The 20066-nt window shown below is 43.9% G+C and overlaps 1 protein-coding gene across 2 annotated transcripts in view; it reads left to right on the top strand.

Annotated features, from left to right (window-relative positions):
* Positions 1–695: 695 nt before the first annotated feature.
* LOC146195835 (evasin P1180-like) overlaps positions 696–20066 on the top strand; it is a 36640-nt gene continuing 17269 nt past the window's right edge. For both annotated transcript variants that reach the window (XM_084596289.1, XM_084596290.1), the window contains exons 1-2: positions 696–766; positions 15105–15152. In XM_084596289.1, the coding sequence (XP_084452415.1) occupies positions 718–766; positions 15105–15152 (97 nt within the window). In that variant the 5' untranslated portion in view covers positions 696–717. The remainder of the gene's footprint in view (positions 767–15104; positions 15153–20066) is intronic.

The following is a 20066-nucleotide window of genomic DNA, read 5'->3' as shown; positions in this document are numbered from 1 at the left end:
TTTAGAATTGTTCAGAAGCGCGAAGTACAGCGTTCCGTAACGGTCCGGCTGCCGAAGACAATGGTGTGCATCGCATGCCATTCAAGCTTGAGAGAATCGAAGTTAGGGCTTCACAATAGGATGTCGTGGGCAGAATATTCCGCTCCTTCCCCACTGTGTCGGTGTAGTTGCAATGCTTAAGGGCCGACACGACAGTTACAGTCTGTGACTATTCCCCACAAATGCATATGCTCCTTCGCGATTCTTTCGCTACCGCGATTGTGTCCTTGTATATACACACAATTTATGATCAATCGTAAGTTCCAACTTTGCTTCCCCGAAAGCAATAATTTATGTGATACTGCCGCTAGCTACACACTATGGTAATCATTATGTAGCTATATCGAAGAGTGTTGAAAAAAAAAACTTTTGCCCTACTTTTCTCTGCTACGATCGTTTTTTTCTCTTCCCCGCTCATGTTTAAGAAATAAAATAGTAGTGACATTGTTATCCTTTGATGTCGGACTTGGACGTCTGTGTAATACTGGTGTAAAAAAGCATAAATAAAAAACTTGCAGGTTTGATCTTTATTCATACATTTCCATGGCTGAAGTTTGAGGCTCAAGAGCTGAACAATGCAAGAAAATATTTTTTTTTTCACTTTCACCTTGTGGAAGATATATTTAAGGCCATACATTACGAGGAACATTGTCGGTAGTGGTTTTCCAAAACGAGAACATGCACACAAGAAGCATGCGTAATTGGTTGGTACTAATGGTTCTGTTTGGTAAGTACCTACCGTCGTCCGCACTTTGCGAAGATGTAACACTGTGATCGTGAAACACAGAACTGATTACGTCACTCTAGCGTTTAAGGTCTGGATCAACTTCTGAACAGATAATATCAAATTGGTCGGGCTCTAGTATTCGCAAGCGAGTTTAAGCAAATGTCGTAGCACTTTGTTATGACTTGGGGACAATTTATCGACAGCATCGTGGTGTAGCAGTGTTATTGCATAGATATGCTTATCATGTACGCAGAATACGAGCTGATAGTATAAGTGATAGAATTCGCTTTACGCATGACATTCGAAGAAGCGATAGCCACAGTTATCCGCACTTAGCAGAGAGAATACCTTTCAATGCACCATGCACACTAGACTGTTTAGGACACAGCAATGAATGTTTCATAGTGAGGGAAATGCCGTGACTTTCAATATCGAGTATGTATACATATAAGTAGCATGCGTTCACTCCACTGATGACTTATCTTTTGCTGTGTAAAATGATGAGCTAACAGAAAACCGTATCCAGAAATGTTTCCATTATTTTCTTTTATTTGAAGTAAAGGTGAGTGTCTCGGTATCTGCCGACTCAAGCAATTTCTTGCTGCAGTTCTTTTCCACGTTCTGTTAGCTAAGGTCGCCGATAAGTTGCATAGGCATGATAATTAGGCTTTTTTATACGTGCCTCAATTTCACCTTCAGGGATGTTGCATTTGGCCCATGCCATATGCGTGCCATTCAGGATTCTGCAACTCATGTTAGATAGCCACATGTAAAAAAGACTGCAAAAAGTAAAAGAGTCGATGGCGTCGCCGTGGATGACTCAAATAAGGCGCGAGTGGAAGAGTATTACTTTGAGCAATCGCCATTGTCGAATACTACCTTTTCTGGAAGTGTGTTGCACTCAAAGCATTTATTCAAATATATTTGCCCGCTATTGCAGAAAGTAAAGAAAAATTGTAATTTTATCTCTCATGGGTGTAATGAGGACCGGAGACTTCCGTGCATACTGACAACTGTAAACTTAAGAGCAAGGACTTTGAATAGTTCCCCGGGGTGTCATACCCGTAAAATTACTCCATCTACTCTCCATGTTGGTGTGTATGCGAAGAAAGCAAGAAAATTGCGATTATGCGAGTTTCAATGTTTATGTGGGCTAAAGAGACAAAGAAAGGGAAACAAAACAACAGAAAGTAGGAAGTTAACCAGACGACGCCATGTGGGCTCCTGTACACCTAGAGATAGAAAGAAAGGAAGAAAGTGAAAGAGTGGCAACAGGGTTCTATCATATTCTCTTAAGCGCATAAATGAATTTCTGCGCTGAAGAGGATTCGCAAACAAAGCTGCAGATGGAACCCCTTCAGTATGCTGCCTGATATCCTTAAATATAGGGCATAAGTTATCCTCAAAGATTTTTAACGTACCTTTATATGAAATTAGCAACAAAAATGAGCTGAAGTTGTTGCCGATTTGAGAACATGTTGAATACAAAAATTTAAGGTTTTCTGGCAAGTCCAGTTTGGGACCAATGAGTTGGGCTCTTTTACTACACTGAACTTTATCATGGTTTCTTTAAGGTTGAAACGAACTGTAAGACGTAAAAAGTGTTTCTGTGCCCTTGTTAGCTGGAAACACTCGGCATTTTCGGAGGCTGACCTGGACAGCACCGACAAACAAGCGAAGAGAGCCGAGACCCCACCGGAGCGGATATTTAGTTGCTTTCACTCTTCGGCACACGAGGCTCATAAAGAGCAGCCTCACAGGGGCTGCTCTCGCAGACCCGGCATATTCTCCCCCAATATGTCGCCAAACCGCTTTAAAAAAAAAAAATATATATATATATATATATATATATATATATATATATATATATATATATATATATATATATATATATATATATATATATATATATATATATATAAGCAGTAAAAAATGCCGTGGTTCCGAGGCAAATGGACTACCTCAGGTACCTGCGACTGCAAGTAGTAATGAAAGCACTATCCACAGAAAGTTTGTATGTGACGTCGCATAGCTGCCGGAGAACTTTGTAGGGACAGACGTACTGCCTTATACATTTCGGATAAAGTACTTGACGTGGAATCGGAGTCCATACGCCCAATCTGCAATTGAGTTCAAACGTGACTTGTCTCTGGCGGCGGTTGTAACGCCGGGTGCCACGACCTCGCTGATTTTGTTTGGGCAGTGTTGTCAGATTTCGGGCTTCTGCAAGCTGAATAAATTACTCTGTAGCGACTTCGATATCTTAGCTATTACGGGGCTACATGTCCCCGCAGCCATATTGTATGATGATACATCGCAGCGATAAAATAGAGAGAAAGGGTTTCTGGTTGTGCCATGCTCTATGCGCGTGTTACATACAACGGTAGCTTCTTTTAAGACGGATGTTCAACAGCGACGTATAGAGGCATCATGCCAGTGGCAGTTTAGCTGACAGTTTAGATCAGGCTATTCTTGCCTGGATTGTAGCCGATGTATTTTTGATAGGTAGTACCATTCAAGTGCATGATGGATTTCAGCAGCTTGACAGTGAAAGCGGTGCCTTGGCACTTTATTGTAAGTGTCAGGATGCCGTAACTCAGGACGATATACTGGCCGGAGAATTTAAGTGCCTAGGCTGCTTGCTGACCAGGAGGTTATTAAGGCGACATCGTTTGGCAGCTTATCGGTGCGTGCATCTGACGCGGCCGACTCAAATCCAGTCGAACATAGTCCTGATAACAAGATTAACAAAAATTTTCTCCATAACCGTAACAGTACACAATCCCATCTATTAGCCCTCAGCCACTACAGTAAATCCAATAACCTTCAATTAAGCGCTAAGAAAACGTTGTCCTAAACTGGGAATCGAGTTCCCACCCCTTAGAACACCAGCCGAACGCGCGAACCACCTAAGTCACGCCGGTAAAGTGACAATTGCATCTTATATATTATCCTCTAGCGTTCCTACCATCTTTATATTTATCCAGGGAGTGAGTCAATGTCACAAGCTGCCTCACTTATAGAGAGGAGCTTACGGGATCTTCCCGCTCCTCCGAGCATGCTTCGACATGAATCTTCAGGGCAGCGACCGGCCAGTGCGCGTCCTTGACGATAGGCCGCAGCTCAACCAGCCGAGAGTATAAAAAGGCAGGCCGCAGCACGCCCGCGGCAGAGTCTTCCAGGCCTCTCTCGCGGCCGCTCGCTCTGGAAAAATGCATTGTTTTTTAACGAGTCCGCGATCACCTCATCGTTTCTCCTCGTCTTATACGGCCGCCGCTACAGATCAACTCTTCGACTATGACGTCTAATCGAAACAAGAAAGCCCTGATAATTTCTTTCTGTCACATGCTGTCGGTTATTTTGATGTTGTTTTCGTCTTTGAATAAACATTGATCTGGCTTAGTATTTTGCACAGTGTTTTTCTGTGTCATTATTGGCCCTATTTATTATATCTGAAACACTTGATTTGTTAACTTTATAATCTTCTTTTATCGCAGTGTTTTGTTCATGGTCGGGATTTCCTTCTTGTAATTTACCGAGTCGTATTTTATCACCATCGTGCCATAAAGGTTTTGCGTTTTCATCTTTCGTGTTCTATTATCATGAAGTGTAATTTGGGCCACTAGCTATAAATATTCCCATTGTTTGTAAAAAAAGTGCCTTTTTTGGACTTATTCCTCAAACACACACCGACACATGCACTTCACGGGTTCTCCCTAACGTTTATGTTCTCAAACCTCATATAGAAACGACGGGTACCTGTAAAGGGAATCCCGCACCTCTGTTAACCGTAAAGGCGGGGGTTTGCCACATAATTGGCGTCCGCGGACAGGACGTGTCAATCAAGTATCGGTGATAGACAGAGGAGTAGGTACAAACGTTATTTAGGGTTGTGTCCTAGCCCTACATAACGCTTCCCACTTAAGATGGCCGAATCAAAAGTAGAACAACTTGTTTTGTATGGCCGAAATTTTGGCTCTGAGGGTTAAGTGCTACTCAAATGTGTATACCTGGAGTGGGCTCGTCGCAAAGAGGAACGCAGTGAGGAACGTGCAGGGCGGAAAGAGGAGGCAGAACGAGTGTCTAAACTGCGGATAGTGGAGATTGACGAAATACTGCACCCATTTACCTATGTGAGCCACAAGTTGCTCCCTATAGAGGTAGCCTATTCAACAGTTTAGAAAGAAGCTCTAGCACTCGTAATGGGGAATCGAAAAATTTAAAGTCTTCCTTTACAGGAGAATGTTTCTCGTTCGAAAGAACCAGCAGCCTTTGAAGTTTATAAAAGGAGGAAATTTACGAACAGCCGCGTTCATCGCTGGAGTATTAAGCTTCAGGTATACAACTTCCGTGTCGAGTATATTAAAGGCAATGAGAACGTGGGAGCAGATTACATGATCCGACTGGATTAGTTGTTCAGCTTGCACTGCTGCCTACTTGCATTGTGTTGATTAGTGTAATGAAATCGTACATGTTGTGCCTGTATATTTCTGCTTGCTTGATTGTTATCGATGATCAGTGACTTGTGACATGTGCTCAGAGCATGACTGCCAAACTTGAGTGTTGCTGTGGTTTCACGGTTCTGATCAATGCATATATGGTGCCTGTCATTAGTGCATCGAACGGACCCAATCCACTGCATCCTTCTGTGGGATGCAATAACGTCGTTCACCAAGAATTGGCGCTTGCGGAAATCTAGAATATTCCGAGACAATATTCTTCAAAGGAAGAGGCAGTGTCACAAGCTACCTTACATATAGAGTGGAAGTTGCGGGATCTCTTGCCTCACATATAAAGCGGAACTTACGCGATGTCCCCCCTCCTCAGAGCATGCTTCGACATTAATCTCCAGGGCAGCGACCGGCAAGCTCGCGTCCTTGACTATGGGCTGCAGCGCAACCAGCCAAAAGTATAATATGACCGACCGCAGCACGCCAACGGGCAGTGCTTTCTGGGAAGATTGTTTTCCGGACCTCTCCAGTGGCCGGTCGGTCTGGGAAAGTGTCATTGGTTTTCACCGAGCCCGCGATCAACTCATTGTTTCTCTGAATCCTGTACTGTCGCCGCTAAAGATCAAATTCGCGACAACAACGCCTCATCGAACAAGAAAGCATTGAAAATTTCTTTTAACACTCACTGCTGGTTAATTTAATATTGCTTTCGCCTCTGTTTAAATATTGATCTCGCTTAGTATTTTGCGCTGTGTTTTTCTGCGCCACTCTTGGCGCAATTTATTATATCTGGAAGATGTGCTTGGTTGACTTTAGAGTGTTCTTTTATCGCAGTGTTTTGTTCGTTGTCGGATTTTCTCTTTTGTCATTTACCGGGTCGTCTTTTATCACTATCGTGCCGTGGCAGTGTTAAGCTTTTTCTATTTTTTTGCTATATCATTCTGCAGTGTAATTTGGACTACTAGCTCTAAGTATTCCCATTGTTTTTAAAAAAATTACTTTCTTGGACGTATCCCTCACCCACACACTGAAACACGTACTTCACTGGTTGACCGCCGAATTTTAAACGTGCTCTCAAACCTCACATAAGCACGACAGGTAGCCGTAAAGGGGATCCCACGCCTCTGTTGAGCGTAAAGGCGGGGGTTTGTGATATTCAAATAAACACTTCAGTATAATTAGCCCCCAAAACTCTCACCTTAGCGCTCATCAGCGTCCTTAAGTGCCAGATATATTTGTGATTTTTTTTTAGCGCAGCGCGATAGTTTATATGCAGCGAAGATTATCCATATTTGGCCCCTAAACGACGTTGGAACAGTACGCAGAAGATCCGCACCAACATGTTCAAATGGGTGTCTTGTCAATGGTAAAAGTTGCTGGAAACCGGCCAGTCACAGATGCGGTGTTTTCCGTTGCCGCTAAACGTGGTGCATTCACGAATACTTTCTCATTGCACCAGCAAATTTTGGCAAATAATATCTGTTTTTACTGCTACCAGATTTGAGGAGTAGCCTAGATGACTGACGGTGGCGTTATAATCATACACCAGTAAAGCGCCTTTCCGGAGACCCTGTCATGATCCAGAGATATTGTATTTCAAGTGCAGTTAGAAATGTATACCACCTTAGCTGCATAAAAAATGAGGACTCCAGAAAGCGAAGGTACAAGGCCCATGAATTGTACGCACTTCAAGGAAGTCGGAGAGGTGCGAGCTCATCGTTCTAATATTGCTGAGGCGAAGCAGGACCCGAGTCGATGAATTTTATAAGAGGAATGTTAAGCTCTTCGTCCTTACTCAAGACTCCATGGAAGGCGAAAAATGCACCTGTACACTGTCTAATAAAATTCCTTTTAACGCTGTTTTTAGTGTGCAAAACGCTAATAGAAATTTACTAAGTTTGTGAAACAGCAGGAAAAATGTTTTCGCTGACAACCCGAAACTTCTGAGCATACAAATACTATTGAATTTTCATCACTGCTGAAAACAAAAGCCCAGTATTCTTTTATGAGTAGATAAATTATTAGATTCGACATGACAGTTCAACTGGTGAGAGAATTGACTCACTTGTCGACGCCCCGCCGCTGGACTACCACAGTTCTGTGCCCTCGTTGCTTATATCGTGTTAACTATTCTCCACACGAGCCTTGAAGTAGGCAAATAGGGCTGTTTGCAAGTTGGTCCGCAATCCATTGAATGCCTGTTGCTGGTTTCCTGTGCAGGTGAGGCTAACATCAACTGTCCTGAGACGTGCCGAACGCGGCAGTGATTCCTGAAATTTTTCGATCAATCGGTGGTCGAATATTATTGTAGGTTGAACTCTTCAAAACTTCGATGCAGGGCGAGAGGCGTGCTTGGCCTTGTAACAGGTATTCTTAAGTTGCATGTAAAACGTCAGAAATCAACGTCATTAGAATAATTGGTCAGCCCACTATTAAAAGCCTACTTAACATTAAACTAAACTGTCGGCTTCAATGTCAAATTGTTCCGCCTGGCCACCTTGCTGAAACATAGCGTAATAGAGCTATTGCGCTATAAACGCCTGACCGTTCTCTCGTCTTTCGGAGTAAGGCAGTTTAACGACTGCGGTAGCGCGGGTAGGGCCAAAAGCCTGGATGGCCGGTGACGCGGCCAGTGATATTTGCAGCTTTTAACGACAAATTACAGCCTGATTTAAGATGAGAAGGAGCTTGAAGTGCCTTTCGAACGTTGGCGAAAGTATAACAAGGTCGCCCAGGTAGACTAAATTGGTTTCCCTTTACTTGCTAGAAAAATCTGAGTCTATCATGCATTGCAAATCGCCGGGTTGGAGAAAATCCGAAAATTACGAATTTGGATTCATAATGTAAATGCGGCGTGGTGAACGCTGTTTTGTGAGACCGCATTCACCAGCTTTGATCTGCTAATAAGGGCAGATTAAATGTGATGAAAGAAAGCGGCACGGTTGGCGCTGCTTACTCAGTCATCAACTTGCAGAAAAGGATAGCGGTCTGTATGACTTGGTTAAGTATACTGCCTTCAACAGAATATCATAAAATACCATCATCTTATCGAGAAGTCTAGCAAAAGCCAAGGGATTAAACGATCGCAGCAAGATATCGTCATTCAACATTTCGTCTATTTTCTGGATATCACTTATGCTCACGTGATCACACCGGCTTATTCATTTTGTTGGACTGATCAGTGATCAGATACTGTCGTCTGTTACTACGAATACTTGCTGAAGGAAATATTTCTTACTGCTGGATTCTCTCGAAAAATGCTCATCATTCCCTAACAGACAGAATATTTATGCTTCTAGGGTGGTGGCGGAGCGAAGTTCACAAGGGCGAATTCCTACTGGCTCATCTTTCGTTTTAAAATGCAAAGCAGCAGTTCTTTTTGGGTTGCTTAATTCACGGCTGCTACCATGACGCCCTTAGTTATCAGTTTTTGTGCATTCGCTTAGTTTGTGAGAAGTACGCTGTTATGGGGCTAGTCGGAAAGAGAAACGTGAAACTTAGAAGCAAAGCTGTAGTACAAGCTTAATGTTCTGCTCGCCTTTCCCGGCAGCATTGGAGTGGTCGTCGCGTCTGACGGTAATGAAAGCGCATGAGCTTGAAGGCGTAACCAAGTTCGCATAAATGATGTACAAAGTTATGCATGATCATTTCATACTTGCTGAAGATATTTGAGGCATTGAAAATGTCACATACCGATGAGATACAACGATGATGGCACCGTGTTTGCAGATTCCAGCATGCGTCTGCATAAGAAACGATTTAGATTAAGATGAGGTTTAAAACTAGGGGCAAGTGAAGGAGACTAACCGCTATGTTGAGATATTGCCCAATGTCGATGTTCTTCCATCATGTATTGACTGCAATGGGGGACAGAGATTAAACACAAAGGTGACCTGGTGTGTGCCCTAGCCGCATCGTGGTACGACAGCAAAAGTGACAAAAAACAGTTGAGCTGGCAATAGTACAAACCACCAGAGACCGATTTCGCAGCAGATGAAGACTGCAAGTTGAGCTGCATACGATTTTCTGTTGAAACAGCGAGCTCACAATCTGATTGACGGAGCGTGGTGTGAAGGAACTGAGGAGGTTCAAAAGATTTTTTTGTGTCTTCCAGCGTACAGATTCAGTGACAACGGCGATCAGTCGCCACAGTAAGCCAGTCGAGAGGGATCTCCTAGAGCCGGTTCGAACTACCTGCCGGATCAGCTCACTCAGATGAAAGCTGATTTTAGGAGCAGAAAGCTGTCACACCGCTGAAGGGCGGATTGTACGCATACGCGTTGCGTCTGTTACGTAGGGGCAGATGTCGCGCAGCGAAAATGGTTTTAGCGATGAAGCCATGGCACAGACTGAGAGGGGGATTGAGCTCCCAACCGGAGAAGAGGCATTCCTTAGCCCCTTGACTCAGGTGGAGGTACTTTTCGGCTTCCACCGGGAGCAACTTGCCGATGAAGACATGGTCACAACCTATGCGAACATGGCAGCGCTCCCGTTCGGACTTTTGAATTCGGTGTTCCATTTGGTCGCATGCTCGTCCACGACGGTCTGTGCAAGTAATCGGGTCTCACACTTGCTGTTGGAAGTTATACCGGTTTCAAAAAATGGTCTTCCTTTTCTCGTACCATGCCTTGCCAGAGCCTTCTAGCGCAACGTAAATGTTGCGAACCTTCTTAGCGCTGCACTAATAGCTGAAATCATCCATATGTTTAATCTGGTCAAGCCAGTCGCCGACGACTCCGCAACAACACCACGAAACTGGGGCTTACGGTGCTGCTGAAGGGTCAAATGATAAGGCGTTGTCTAGAATACGGAAGGAATCTCAGGGGTAATGGCCACTGCTCGCAGCTGCGTCTGGAAGGACCAAATCTGGGATTAGAAATTTAATATAGCGACTCCTGGGATTCGAAAGGAGTGAAGAGGAACGAGAGTGGGTCGGGACTGAACGAGCCACTATGTTGAGGTCGAAGACATGACATGTAAAATTCGCAACACGCAACACCGCAAGCCTCGCGTAGCCGCATGAGCCAGGAACACTCGATTTTATTATGGGAGTGAGGCGGATCTGACCTGGTTGGTAACAATTAACACTAGCCACAAAGAGACAAAGTCGGGAGGATCTTTAGCGTGTTGCACTCCTTAGTAAAGGCGGCCGTAGAGCAGCCGTCCGGAGGTTACTGATGCACGGCAATATACAATCCTTGGTGCGATTTTGTTCAGCTTCAAACACTCCTCTACTGAGAAAACCCTTTTACACAAAGCCAAAGTAAAGCGGCAGGACCACAAGCGCGCAGTGGGTGCATTCTAGACTAACCCAGATGATATGTTGTTCCAATATACATGGTACGTCGAAGCTCTTGTTGCACATGAGCAGCACTTGTCTCAAGGCGAATTTGCTAAGCGCTTAAGCCTACCCGTTTGGCAGAAAGCTATTAGATTCAGATGTTTTCCTTTTAATTATATAGATAAATAGAGCTCGTGTAGACAAATACATTGTGCAAAGACCCCTGCACGTACATGTGGTATGACATCATTTTCAGGAAGCGTTTACATTGTTAGTAAATGCTTCTTCAAATCTATGACGTTCTTAAACTTTCGGCTCTGAAGGTTTAATACAACACTTCGCTATTAAAAACTGTTCGGAAGCTCGCTTATCCGCAGCGTAGTAATAGCAAGCCTCAATAACGTACATTTCATCAACTGCTTAGCGTCTACAGTTTGCAGGTATGCATTTACTACATAACACTTTTAGATGCCTATAATGCAATAAATGCAGTGAATGCAAAGTAAATATTAATAAGGTCTGTCAGAAGCTATATAATGATTGCGGACTCATTCCCGCGTTCTTACGGGAAAGCGCTTGCTGCGCCATCGAGGTAAATGTATGAAATGTACGCGCATGTACGCACAGCGCCAATTGGCGCTGAATATTTTCAAAAAGGCATGTATAATAGTTAGTCTCATAAACGATATTTCGCTTCTGCCCGGGAACAAGTGGAGCATGACCGTAAACATGCCGCAACGCTGAAGCGACTTGCATCCTTAGGATGCCTTGATCCAATCAAAATGCGTTTCCAAGGTAAGGAGGTCACGTTCCTGGGTTGTGTCATCAGCCGTTAGAGTATCCACCCCGGCCATAGAAACGTTTAGGAGTGATATCTCTTCCTTCTTCAAAGATATCGTAGGACTCCGCAGATTTTGGGAATGGTGAATCATTTGGCTAGGTTTCTTCCACATTTGGCCGAAAAGCTGCTCAGCTTTGCTACCTCCTCAAAAATGCATCATAGAGGACCTACTCATGATATATTTTTCACGAATATGAAAGCTCTCCCACTTTCTTGTAAACGTTTAGCAGAATATCCCCTATACCTTCAACGTTGTCATCGGATGCACCAGCCCATGGTTTGGGGGCGCCAGCTACAAACACAGCCAGACGGGGACCAGCGCCAAGTTGCGTAGGCTTAAATATCTCTATCTCCAGCAGAAGTGCGCTATACGCTGATAGAAAACGAAGCCTTGCATTCAGAAACAGAAAATGCTTTTAAATTCAGTCTTCGATTTGCGATGTCCTGTTCGGATCGGAGACGGAACTTCGAAGACAAGCGACAGCTCTTAGTACCTAGGCAGGGCGTCGTCGCCGATAATCATCCCTGTTGGCCTGTCTGCAGTTACGTCTGCCTTGGAAAACTACCAGCTGCTGCAATGCTCTTCCCTCGTACGTACTCTCTGTCTGGGCGAAAAAGGTCATTGTTAGGGCTTCTGCCTTGTGTCTGTCAGGGTCGAAAATATTGTTGTGTTTTTGTGCCTCCGGGCTCAATAGCGTCAAGCCAGCAGTGAAGACCGCTCATGTGCAGGAGAATCAAGCAACATATTAGCCCAGAAATACTATTTCAAGAGCACTTTGCGTATATAATATTCATGCCTATACACCTGCGTGTGAATGAAGCATTGTTAGTGCATGGTGCACCTGCGTCACATTCCGCCGACCACAGAACTCACGCTCTGTGCTAGTCTTCTCATATGTCTGCCCTGATGTTTGCTTTTGGTAGTGGAGGTAGCTTTTCGACATCTTAATTCTGTGAAGCGCTGCCAGCAATAATACTCATTTTTGTTTGCGGGCATACTTGCAGCACCTGCATTGATTCCCGACTGTCTTGCCTGGCAGTTCCAGGAATGATGAGGAATGCGTTTTCCTCCTGTGCTCGTTACAAAAAATGCTTTCTGTCCTGCCGGACGTTTCTGAAGCGTCTTCTTGTGGGATTCAAGAAAAACGAATCATGCACGTCTGGTTAGCAATTCAATTACCTGCTCATTCGCCATAGTTTGAACTTGACTGTTTTCTTTGGCAACTTTGTTTCATGAATTAGACGCCACTTTCGTGATTGAAAATCATAAGTGCCTTGCTTTTCTGTCAATCAAGATTGCACGTTTAAGGCCCTCTCCTTCACGCGTTTTCCTTTTTCATGTTAATTAATTTATTTTGGCCCTAGTCATGGTTATTTTTGAAGAAATGCAAGACCACAGCTCTGGGGCCGACGTTGTGGAACGCGCTTTAACCTGTTACCCCTTATAGGAAGAAAATAAACTCATGCATGGTTACCTCATTCCGCTCGTGCATTAGCGTATGGAGCTAAGGAACCGTCATATTTTCAGTACGAAATGAGTAAGAAAGTTGGAAATGCCGAAGCGTGCTGCCTATAATCTTTGTCACACCTCTTCATGTTGACGTGTGCTTCGAGTCTTTTTATATAATGTTTATTGGCTGAGGGCATAAAAGAAGTTCTAAAAAAGCGGTAATACATGAAAGATAAAGGTTGGCCGTTGTATTATATTCCAAGAGGAAGCAATGATGAGGATCCACAGTACAAGCAATACAAGATTACATGCAGTTTGGCGAGAGACCCACTACTGTCAGGCGCCGAATTCTTCGGCTTCAGTGCCGGGAAACTCACAAGTGGGGAATATCTGCCTCGCTATTCTGGGAGTTACAGACAGGTCACCCTGGACGGGGTATAAATATGGAAATTGATGCCTTGTTCGAGTCGAAGCGGGCTTGAGGGCAATCCGAACCCTTTTCCTTTTTCTACCGTTTCTATATTGTCATTTTTGGGGTCAGAGGTTAGTGTGCGAGGTTTTGACGCCAGACATTGTCACAGCTGTTAGGTCCGATTCAAATTTGTAATTACAAAAAGTACTGACAAATGTGGTCTTGTTTTCTTGTACTACATACGGCGATGGGCTCCGCGTGGCAGCGACGTGGGCTGTATTATGGCATCACGATGTAACAAAGCCGGCATCCTAAATTATATAAATTCAACGATCTGAGAGAGTTTTCTTTTGACATTTTCACTGTGTTCCTTACTACACTGCTTCTTAAAGATTTAGGCAGAATATTTCAAGTTGATATGTCACAGCTGCTAAGTCCTTTTGCAATTTCAATGTTTTATGACATAGTGCAGTTCCTGCTATATTTTAAGAACAGGGCGCGAGCGCCAAACGTAAAGTGCATCACAACGCCTTCTTTACCTGTGTGGGTAAAAACGCGGCGCCGTGCTCATACATGACGCCGCTATTATCCACAACGTATCACCTTACTCGGAAGAAACAAACCGCGATGTGTGGCAGCGGTGTGCGCTCCATAATTGCTAAATTGAGTCGAACCTGATAGTATTGTAAAGGCCCCGGTAACAACGTCTCATATTAACCGCTAGTGGATGTATATTTTGCATTGAGAATCTGCACCCTTTACCAACCGCTAGTGCACCGTAAATGTTTACGCGAAATTCAACCCCAAATGAACCCCTGCGTTACCCGCGACTGCTCCTTTTTTGGCGGTAAAATGTTACCCCACAAATTGCTTTTTATATCGAACCTTGTTTAGGGAGACCGTAGAGGACAAGCCTTTTAATCCGCTTTGGGTGGATTCGCGCTTAGTGTGCCCTGTTCCGGACACCAACATTACGAATAAATCTATTATTCTAGAGACCTATTACATCCACTGCCACGTCGTAGAAATAAAACGGCCAAACGGTACAGTTGCTGAAGTCTAAAATGTTTTAATCAGTAGATGGTGCTTTGCGGCGCCGCAGGAAGGTTCATTAGAAATAATTCAATGTCATGTGCGGCCGCGCTTACGCCCGGGGCTCCCAAAACAGCTGGTCAGTAATCAATTGTACCGTTTGCGATTAAAAAGGTACAGATAACAAGAAACACGCAGCTTCCTCCGGGCTGTTTGGTACCTTGTAGTCAGCTATTAACATCCAAAAACATTCAGACGACCAAGGAAATTTGTGCATTGTACCTTTTACTCTTCGGACGTTACGACTGCAGTGAAGGAAAGCTCGAGTTTTATCCCGGCCTTGTCGTCATTGTTTTAATGGTAGCGCAAAACAGGGCCTCAGTGTACAGTAAATTGTCAGCCGGACAATCTCAGTTGTCCACTGCTAACGGCATCTCTTATCGCCAGATTCACTTTTGGACATAAATGAGAATAAACCACACTAGAGATCTGCAATGTTTGTAGCCACACGGAACTGCTTCTATGCTTTTCTGCAGGGAATACAAGCGATTTCCTCGCCTAATCTCAGAATTTCATCAGCTTCAATGATCGGGGCCGAGAGCAGCCGGTATTCTGTCCTTCGACATATGACCGCTGACCGCACTAGCTTCTTTCATGACCGCCGAAAACAGTTCATTGTGGACGTAGTTCAGACTAGTAAGGCCTTCGGTCTAGTGACACTTTGGCCTTCTCATGAATTGTCTACAGCGTTGTCGCCATTACCTGAAGTTGTACATAAAAGTTTATCACAGGGGCAGAATAATGAATAAATCTTCAAAACTTTTTCCCTAAAAACGCAATTTTGCCTAATCTAACTCTTGTTTGTTGGCAGGCTGCCAGGTTGCGTACACGTACTGCAACGAAGAATACGATCCTAATGGTAAGTGGTAACGAAGGAGTAAAAAGGCAAACCAAAACAAATAGCGTCCTGAACTTCATTTTGTATAAAACATTTGGGTTTATACGGAGGTGCCGACTGTGCTCCGCCGGCGATATGTCCAAAAAATTTGGGTGACTTGCGAAAGAAAAAATGCCAAAGTGAAATTATATTTATTACAACATGCAATTAATTGCAGTGATAATATCGCAGCAAGACTCAAGCTATTATAAATGCAAAATGTTAATATTAACTAATTTGTGGCGAGACAAATTGTGGTGATGTGAGAATCGAACTCGTTTATTTTTGGTCTGGAAGTCGGATACCTACGACTAACATGTACAGGTACGTTCACTGAACTTGATTAAAAGAAACCTTGTGCGAAATAAATAAAAAAAAAAAGTTCATACTTGCCAAGCTAGGTGTTTGCAAATAGATAAACCCCTAGCAGCTCTCGTGGCACGATGGACCCTGTAAAAGACTTCCTGATTCCTCCTAACATTACGCCATTTTTATTTTTTAACAGTGAATTTCGCCACCACTGGTAATAAAAAAAACATAGCATTCCGTATCAGCAAGTTGTGATATAATGAATAAGGCTATGTACTGAAGCTTCGATGCCACCATTTTTCTTTGACATATAAATTTAAGGGTGTTATTGAGGAATATTGCATTTCTATGGCGATCTTCAATAACCCAAGTAGCACAAAGTGGGCTATGAAGCGGGGGCCCGCGTTGGGCCCATGAGGGCAGCCCATACGGGCCCCATGCGGGATTTGCAACACGTACCCAGAGGGGCCCCGCGTGGGCTGCCCAATTTAGCCGCGATCGGCCCCAAACTGTATCAGTGTGGGCAGCCCAAATGGGGCTGCCCGCATTCAGCCCAGGTAGACGAATGGGGGCAGCACACCAGAAGCATTAATGGGTCCCACGTTTGTGCAGGCAGTGACATCCCATTGATCAAGGTTTTAATGTTAAAGTCGATTAATCCCTCCAATGCCTGAATTATACAGGCGCGGGATTTGCGAAAGCCAGTCCGTTTCGGGCTGACCCACGTGCTGCCCTCATGGGTTGAATCGGGCAATTTCAGGGCTGCCCAAGCTCCAATAATCAAGTGTGAAACATTAAGCACTATGTTTTTTGCTTCTATGCTACACTCAGTAACATGAGAGAAATTTATTCCCAACACTACAATAATGTGGGCTGGCCCACATCACCCCAACATATTGGTCTGAATATTTATTTCGGGGCTGCGTGCAGAATAGTAATGCCGTAGGAAACATTTGGAGGTCGTTCAGTACATACTCGTAAAGTGGAACAGTTACTGTTGCATATTTTATGTCGATACTGCATAATTAGCGTAGTTTATAGAGTAAACATAGATAGTCTTTATTCATTGCATAGATATGCTTAGGACAGTTATGTGAAACCTCCAGAAGAGGCAATTAGTGGCCGGTATAACATGATTTACATAAATAAAATGGTGCCTTAAAGATATGGTGGAGAGGTTTCAGAGCGGTATGCCCGCCTACGGCCAATTTGGGGCCCACTGCGGCCTTTCATGGCCGCCCCAATTGGGCTGACTTTATTTTTACCGCATGGACTACGAATATATGTTGCATTTTCCCGCAAGTACCCCAAGGAATACCCGTGTGGGCAGCGCGGTGGTGTGCTCGCTTTTCAGCCCGGCCGCAAACCATGTGGGACCTATTCGGGTTTTGCGTGGGCAACCCCAATCGGACTAGCCCGTCATCTATTTGCTTTAGGCCCACATTTGCATCGCATGTGCCCTAAATTGCCCCGCAAGAGACCGATGCGGGCAGAAGCGGGAAGGAGTACTTGCCTGCCCCGCTAACGGCCATGCGGAAATTATCTAGGTTTTTGGTGGGCAGCCCTATTTGGGGCAGCCCAGGAATTTTCTGCATGAATTCCACATTTTCGTCTGACCTTCCCTCAAGTACCCCTCAAGGGTCCCATGTAGGCAATGTGCGGGCATACTCGTATTTGGCCCCGCCGCGGCCCATGCGGGACCTATTCGGCTTTTGAGTGGGCAGCCCCAATTAGATTAGCCCAGGCTTTTCCTACACAGAGCCCAAAATTTATTTGCATCGGCCCTAAAATTTCCCAAGCGGGACCCTTGAGGGCCAGATTTGGGAATATGTAATCAGTTATCCCTTTCCGCGCCTATATGATGCCCAGATAGAAAAAGCAGGGGCAAGCCCAACTTGGGCTTGCCCGCTTGATCCTTAAAGGGGGCCCTCATGGGTGTTACTGTGGTTACCCAAGCCCAACTTGCCCATGCGGGCCCCAGGTGGGTCACGTAATATGTGCTACTTGGGAACTGATACTATATGCAGCGCAACATTATGCTTTGCACAACATTATGTTTTGCACGAAAGAATGCCATTGGGCCAACGGCAACGACAGAGCCCTGGCCCTGTTTGTTTGATTGATTAATATAAATAAATCAGACCTATATTATGATCCAGGACAAGAACGTTCGCAGCAGCAGCAGATGGTAGCAGGTGGAAGTCATTTTCTGTGCCCTTGCAGGTAGTGAAAAAGGAGAGTTTAGAGCAGATTCCTTTCTGAGGTAGTAGGTGAATGTTGGTACAGATCTTATCGCGAGATGTTTTTCACTATATCGTCATTGACCTCCAATTCGACGACTGTTGATTACGGTTCAAGAAAAAGGTTTCTCAGACTAATAAGACGTAACAACATCAATCATTTATGTTGCTATTATAAGCCTGCTGCAAAACCAATTGTCAATCTTTGCTTCTTTTGTTCGCACTTTATTTTTTGCAGTTAAACAAGTGCTTCTTAATAACAGTAATTTTTATGGTTTCATTACGCCACATAGAGAACAAATAAAAAGGCTAGAAATTTCTGTTCAGTAAACTAGAAGGATCGGCTAGATAGCTACTGTAATGTTTGTGTATACTCTGAACGTTCCAAAACAAATATTTTAAGGAGTAAAGCCCAAACATATACCGAAGACCGTTGCAGTCGGGTGAATGTGGTGCGTGTTTGTGTTTGCTACTGGACGTTACATTTGTTTAGGTATTTCCGTTGTTCACACCACCTGGAAAATTAGGTTGCAGCTTTCTGAAACAGAAACCGAAGTGAAGCAATAAAAATAGGTTGACAGGTATAACAGGTATAACGCGGAAGCACGAAGTGAAACGCGCAGAAAAGCCAGTTTTGCGTTGGTTTTTCTTAGCAAACGGAATTTGTATTTGACGGTATCCCTGTATATTCTCGGCATCACCGGCTAGAGGCAGCCTTGTTGGGAGAACCGTGATGTTCCGTCAATGACTGCGAGGTGCACACACACACACACACACACACACACACACACACACACACACACACACACACACACACACACACACACACACACACACACACACACACACACACACACACACACACACACACACACACACACACGCACGCACGCACACACACACACACACACACACACACACACACACACACACACACACACACACACACACACACGCACGCACGCACACGCACGCGCACGCACACACACACACACACACACACACACACACACACACACACACACACACACACACACACACACACACACACACACACACACACACACACACACACACACACACACACATATATATATTGATATCCGCTTTAACCTCGCCATACGAACAAGTCCGAGTGACCTCGGAGCAGAATGCGTTACTCGGTATCCCAAGGTTCAGGCATGCTGTGGTCATAAGTGAACCTTCACGAAGCGTTTGTAAAATTACTGTTTCTACCCGAGCTCTAAAACCAGGATTTATAAAATGTTCAAGTCATTCAGCTAGCTGACTTCCAAGGCAACCGTAACATGTGACAAGTAAAAGAGGAGGATGGCAACAATGTCAACCGAAAGTGAAGCTTACCAAGCTGCAGATGAAATGATACCGAGAGTTTTAGCATTTTCAGGAAGGCAAAGAGATTTTACCTTTCATTTTTGCTGCTATGCCTGATCATTATGCAATAGACAAGAAATAAATCTTCCTCAGATTTTTCCACACGCGATTTTTAATCCTTCAAATTTGCCGCTTAAATTTTTGTCAACAAAATATTTTTTTCAAAGGGTACAGCCTAAATTAGTAACCTGATTTTCTCGGTTACCTGAAGTTTTAAATGAAATATGTTCACTACACCATTCAACAGACAATGACCATATCCCTCATTGAAATCAGAATGAAGCACGTAAACAGAGGGCTAATGCTTGAATTAGATATTTGATGTAATCTGTATATTTGAAAATTTATTTAAATGCAATAAAACAATATTTACTGTTTTTCTTGTATTTAAATGAATAATGGAAACAAGATCAGCACTCAATGAAATACTATCCTTACTGCGTGGCCATTAGGCTCAGTTATTGTTAGAAAATATTGCGAATGATTGAAAGCTTTAGGTGTATTTAGAATAATGTCCCATGCGAATAGCTGGTTTGAGGCTTGCTGATACCTGTCGCTCCAGTCCAGGCTCCCTGCGTGCCTGTAAGTCGGTTACGCCCAATTGTACACTCTTAAAACCAACCTGCTTTGTCGGAAGTGCGAAAGTACAAAGTAAATTCTATACAAGATGGCAACGATAAGAAAAAAGTGTCCTTTTATGAAATGTTGTTTTCATGAACGTCGTTCGAGACATGAATACGAGTCCTTGACTCCACTGTGGCTACTGTGTTCTATGCGAGAGATGATTATTTTTTGCTACAAGTTTCCATCCTACATTCACAAAGATGAGGTTTATCATTACTTCCCTTGAAAGGCATATGCGCTTAATATTGTTAACAGATTTGATGTAAAATTTTAGACGCATGAGGTAACAAGTGAAAGGCTCATGAGAGACATATTGCATTAAAAGAATTGC

The sequence above is a fragment of the Amblyomma maculatum genome, chromosome 3 (assembly GCF_055883805.1).
Source record: "Amblyomma maculatum isolate TAMU_Amacu chromosome 3, ASM5588380v1, whole genome shotgun sequence".
NCBI classification, from domain to species: domain Eukaryota; kingdom Metazoa; phylum Arthropoda; class Arachnida; order Ixodida; family Ixodidae; genus Amblyomma; species Amblyomma maculatum.
This window is presented reverse-complemented; position numbering and strand designations above follow the sequence as displayed.